General features: G+C 66.6%; 1 protein-coding gene across 1 annotated transcript in view; it reads left to right on the top strand.

The window, feature by feature from the left end:
* Positions 1 to 1,790: 1,790 nt before the first annotated feature.
* TCEA2 (transcription elongation factor A2) overlaps positions 1,791 to 5,548 on the top strand; it is an 8,359-nt gene continuing 4,601 nt past the window's right edge. Inside the window, exons 1-3 of the mRNA XM_024128420.3 lie at positions 1,791 to 1,971; positions 4,838 to 4,900; positions 5,206 to 5,311. Of these exons, the coding sequence (XP_023984188.1) occupies positions 1,900 to 1,971; positions 4,838 to 4,900; positions 5,206 to 5,311 (241 nt within the window). The 5' untranslated portion in view covers positions 1,791 to 1,899. The remainder of the gene's footprint in view (positions 1,972 to 4,837; positions 4,901 to 5,205; positions 5,312 to 5,548) is intronic.

Below are 5,548 nucleotides of genomic sequence, written 5' to 3'. Positions count from 1 at the left end.
CCAGAGGTAGAGACCACCTGGCTTCTCAAGAAAGAGGACGAGGGCCTGAGGTGGGCGGTCTGGGTTTTCCACTGGCTGAGCCGGGGCAGGGCCCTGGTGCTCAGCTGACAGCCCCTCCTCGCCTCCCTGTCCTTGCTTTGGTGCCACATGGCGGGGCAGCGCACAAAGTAAGCCCACGGGGTTACCATGGAAACCAATTACACTGAAACACAGTTACCGAATTATTTTCTAGAACCTAAGTGCTTCTTTATCGCTGCAGCGCCTGACAGCAGTGAGCATCGGCAGGACGCTGGGGTATCCGCAGAATGGCTGTGACACAAAGTGCCTCTAGTTTGTGCCGTGGTCAGTCCCAGCCCTGCTGCGACACGTGGTTCACTGCTTCCTTCGTAACTGAAGGGACGATACGTGTCCCCTAGAGAGCAATGCAGAGGCGACCGGGAGTCTTTCCCACCAGTCTTTCTGCCAGGGGGTTGGTTCCCGACCCGCAGGTTGACTCCCTGTCCTCTTCTCCCTCCCCCGCGACCCAGTCCCCCTCCTCAGCTCCCAGACCTGCCCCCCCCCCCCCCCCGCACAAGTTGGTCCCTGTCCTGCGGCCGCCTCTGTCCTTCTCGGCAGCTTGGATACGGTCACCGGGGCTGGGGTACAAACTTTGCAGCCTTGGAACACAGTCCCCAAGCCCCTGCCCTCCTCTGCGTGCCCAGCGTCCAGTGTCCACCCGGCTGGCTGTTTAGAGTCTCTGTGGCTTGAAACATCCAACCCGGTCCCGCACATAGAAGCCGCCCTCACTCAAAGCCAGGACAGAGGAGGCTGCCCAGCCAGGCCTCCCCAACAAAGTTAAGCTGATTCGAGGACTGATAGGAGGAAATTCCTCCTCTAAGCACCACGACAGGGCATCCTGAGATGCTGAGCTCAGCCATGGCTTCTGACAAAGGCTGGAGCACAGGGGAGAGCGTGTCAACCACACGGTCAGCGTGCAGCAAAACACTCAGCCTCTCCCCTCTGGAGTGGGTGGACGTATCTCCGAGAAACCTCAAAGCAGCTTCCGGTCACTAAGATTACAGTCAGAAAGGTGCGGATCAGGAGAGGCCTCTCAGAAGCATCACCTGGGCTGTCAAGAAGGGTTCGTGCCAGACAGTCCAACCCTGGCAGAGGCACCAGTTGAGGCAGGGTCTGGGCCATCAGCACAGCCCCCGGGAGTAGGTCACTGTTACGGAGCCAGTCTCGAGGCCAGTCCCCATCTGATTTCTCCGCAGACCAAAGAAGGACAAAGTGCTGGGGGTTGGGGGGTGGGCATGCAGAAACCCCGGAACACCAGCCTGAGGACCGCCCCCCTTGACCATGCCCCGAGGGTCCCCGAGGCCACAATCCCGGCCAGAGCGCTCAGGAGGTCGGGCAGCGGCCCCGGGACAGGGGAAGGTGGCGGAGGAGGGCTCATGGGGCGGGGAGAGGCGACGGACCCCAGCGTGCCTTTGCGGTCCCGCGCAGTCGGACCCTGGCGGCCCCCGCGAGGTGTTGGGAGGAAAGCGCGGGTTCGGCGCCGCGGCCCCCACGCACGGCCGCGCCCCGCGCTGCCGCAGCGCCCTCCGCCGGCTAACCGGTCCACTGGCGGCTGCCCGCGTAAGGACTACACTTCCTAGGATGCCTTGCGCGCCCCCTGGCTCCTGGGAGTTGTGGTCCGAGGCAGGGCGGGCGCGCGCGTGGTGGGCGGGCGCGAGAACTACGTGTCCCAAGATGCAGCGCGGTGCCGCGGGGGTCGGGGGTTTGAACGGAGGGTCTCCCGCCCGTGGCGGGGCTGCGTCTGCTGCGGCGGGTGCGGGAGGCTGCGGCGGCCGGGGCCGGGGTCCGGGCCGGGAGGTCGAGGCTGGCGCGGCGGGCGCTGGGGGCGGTGCCCCCGAGGCGATGATGGGCAAGGAGGAGGAGATTGCGCGGATCGCCCGGAGGCTGGACAAGATGGTGACCAAGAAGAGCGCGGTGAGGGGCGCGGGCCGCCAGGACCCCGGGACCCCCGCCCCGCCGAGCCCCCGCCGAGCCTGCCGAGCCCCCGTCAGGGCCGCGGCGACCACCCGAGGGGCAGGACGAGACTCCGCCCCGGGAGAGACTCCCGGGACACGGGGAGACCCCCGCCGTTGGTCGAGACCCCCGCCCCGGGCCAGCCCTGCCCTTCACCTCGCACCCACGGCAGAGGCCGCGATCCGGTCTGAACCTTGTCCCGGGAGCCAACCGCTCTGGACTCAAACCCCAACTGCCAGACTGAGACCCCGCAGGCCTGGGATCCGCCCGCTTCCTCCCCTCACTCCGGAGCCCCTCGGGAGGCCGGGCTGGCGGAGACCCTCCTCGGCCCAGTCCCTCCAGGCCCTGCGGAAGCCCCGGCCCATGCAGCCCTGACTGGCCGCCCCCACCCACCCACCCCCCGCCTTCCTCCTCCCCAGCCTGGGCATTCTCGAAGTCCCCCAGAACTCCCCGCCGAGCCCCATCCCCGACTCAGAGCCCTCTGTCCCACCCTAGGTCTCCCACACCCATTCTCCGCCTTCAAGAGTTTGGAGTGTGAGATTGGACCCCCTTTTCCCCTGGAGCTACAGCGCCTCCCCTACCTCAGCCGGGCCTGGGGCTGCGGCCCCCATCGTCTCATTTTCACCGGCCAGCCGGCCAGAGGCCTTTCTTGTCTGGGAGGCCCTTTTTTTCCCCTAGTCTGTTCAGTCCCCCAAGAACCAGGTTGCCCTAATAAATCCTTTCCCTTCCTTAGCCAGGGCTCAGCCAGCAGCTACTGGGGAGTGGGTAGATGCGTAGGCACCCTGGGGAAAGAGCCCTAGGAAGCCCCCAGCCTGGCCTGGGAATACCCGGGCGCAGGACTCCCCCCGACCCCCGCGACCAGCTGTGCTCACTCTGCGGCCGGCTTCTGGCGTCCCTCGGCCAGTGAGCCTTTGGGGAAGGCTGTGCCCGGTCTCGGGCTGGTGGTTGTAGGGGGCGGACAGCACATGGGGCTTCAGTTTCAGGCCCCTCTCAACTTTGGACCTTGGTGATCTGGGTATCCGCGCAGGAAGCATCTTTGGTGGGTGGTACCTGCCTCTAGGGGGTGGAGAGCTGTCCTGCTGGCTCCCTGAGAGGCTCAATAAACGCGACCTGCTCTCTCCCCAGACTGAGCTCCTGGGGTGGGGCCCAGTGGTGGTGAGGGCCGTGAGGGAGGCTCAGCTGGGGTCTTGAGATGCCTGTCCCACCACCCCAGGGCTGTGTGCCTGCACTGGTGGTTTGGGGGGTGACTTTTGGGCTGAGCATGGTTGAGTCTGGGTCTCTGGGCAGGGTTCTCCCCCCGGGGCTGGGAAGGGGGCTGGCTCCCACGCTTTCATTCATCCATCAAGCAGCAGCCGCCTGCCCCAAAGCCCGCATGATGTTCACACCCCTGGGGGGCTGTGGGCAGCACAGAGCAGGGATGTGGGAACATCTATGGCTGTTTCCAGAGATGACCAGAGAAAGAAGCTGCTTCCCCTCTGAAGGAGACAAAATAAATGCCCCCCAGGTGGGGGCAGAGATGGGCCACGGAACCCACGGAGGGCTGGGTCGGGCCAGGCAGGACTGGGGGAGGGGGCATCCAGGTGGAGCACCGCATGGATGGAAGCCCAGGGGAGAATGAGGAGGGGGGACAGGTGTGGGCTGGGAAGGGGGCTAGGGGGCTTGGGCGCCATGGAGTGGGGAGTGAGAGCTAGCAGAGGCTCCTGGTGGGTCCCAGCGCCTTTGAGGCCCCTTGGGGGAGTTGGGGGCCGTGACTGGGAATCACGTGTATGCCCCTCTGGTCTGGAGGCCACAGAAAGCTGGCGTTCTGCAGCCCGGGGCTCCGTTTTGGGGAAGATGGTCGATCGCAGAGTGAGTGGCGCTGTGCCCTCGGTTCTGGTGACCATTTGTCCCCTCTGAGGAGCTGACTACAGGGCTCGACTCTGTAGCCCAAGGGGCAGGGCCTGCGGGGGGGTGATGAGGGGGAAGCCGCAGCCTGAGCAGAGATGCCGTCCAGATCAGGGATGGGGCAGGTTCTGCCCCTCCCACGGCCAGGCTGCAGGACATCTGAGGCTGTCATCCCTTGGATGGCTGCCTCCTTCACGTCATGAGGGAGACACGCACACGTGAAACCACACCAGTGGGTTCTGTGAGCCTTCTGTGGGGGAAGGCAAGGCAGGGAGCGAATGGGTGGCGCCGGGCCGCTGGCCGCCTTCAGCGGGAGAGGCCTCACCGAGAACGTGACATTTGCACGAAGCTCTGGAGGGAGAGTGGGGCAGGCGAGTCGCTGGCAGCGGGGAGCAGCAGGGCCAGAGGCCCCGGGGCGGCAGCTCGGCCCCCTGAGGAGCCATGTGGCCCTTGTGTGCGCGGCCACGAGGAAGCAGACGTGGGCGGGGTGGGCCAGGCAGAGAAGGGAGACGGGGCTCTGGCACAGCCGTCCAGGCGAGGTGACGCGGCTGGAGGGAGTGAGCAGGGGGTGTGGGGTGCACGAGGGGAGCAGAGGCCCCTGAGGGCTTGGCCCCAGCAGGTGGCACTGAGGAGAGGCTGCCTGAGCCACGTTGGCGGGGGTGGGGGGGTGGGGGGGGGATGTGGGACTGGGCAGGTGCGGGGGCACTCCTCCTGCTGGGGAGGGGCTTGGGCCCTTTCCCCTGACGGCCCTCGGGGGCCCTGGGCTGGGGGTAAGTGCACAGCTGCTTCCCTTCTCATGCCTGCCTTCCCTGGGCATCTGACCCCAGGTGGATCTCCAAACTGTCACTGCCTTGTGTTCCCCCAACCCTCGGGTGTAGGAGAAGCTGAGCTTGCCCACCGAGACCTCAAAGTCGTTTACGAGGGTCCTCCCTTCTCCTTCCAGGAGGGAGCCATGGACCTGCTGCGGGAACTGAAGGCCATGCCCGTCACGCTGCACCTGCTGCAGGTAGGGCCCTGTGTGCCCCCCGCCCCAGCTCCCAGGCACCTGGCAGAGCTTCCTGCCCCCCACCCCGGCCCTTGGTTGGCGTCAATCCCTGCCCCCGAGGAGACTGTCCCTTGCCTTTCTCTGTTGCTCCACGAGGCAGAGAGGGGCGCTCAAGGCAAATCCCCGGTGTCCCTCCCTGAGGTTCCTGCAGGTGGGGCGGTGACCGTCGGGGAGGGCACCCACCTCCCCTCGCTGGCCCCCAGCTTGCCCTGTGGGGGCCGCCGAGGCTCCGCCCGCTGCCCCCAGCCTGGCCGCTTGCCTTGCAGTCCACCCGCGTCGGCATGTCCGTCAACGCCCTGCGGAAGCAGAGCTCCGACGAGGAGGTCGTCACGCTGGCCAAGTCTCTCATCAAGTCCTGGAAAAAGCTCCTGGGTGCGGGTCAGGCAGCCTAGGCGAGCGTGGGGGCAAGGGGCACCCAAGACGCGCTGGCCCTTTGCAGACTGTGCTGTTCCCGAACCAGGGCCACCTGGGACCCAGTCCAGGAAGCACTGGCTCCGGCTGGGAGGAGAGGGGCTCCATGAGGAGCAAGAGGAGGAGCCGAGGGGGGGCGGCTGCGCTGAGCCCTGGAGGGGGGCCTGGCAGAGCTGGGGGAGGTGGCCCAGGGGGGAG

The sequence above is a fragment of the Physeter macrocephalus genome, chromosome 14, assembly GCF_002837175.3.
Source record: "Physeter macrocephalus isolate SW-GA chromosome 14, ASM283717v5, whole genome shotgun sequence".
In the NCBI taxonomy this organism is placed as follows: Eukaryota; Metazoa; Chordata; class Mammalia; order Artiodactyla; family Physeteridae; genus Physeter; species Physeter macrocephalus.
This window is presented reverse-complemented; position numbering and strand designations above follow the sequence as displayed.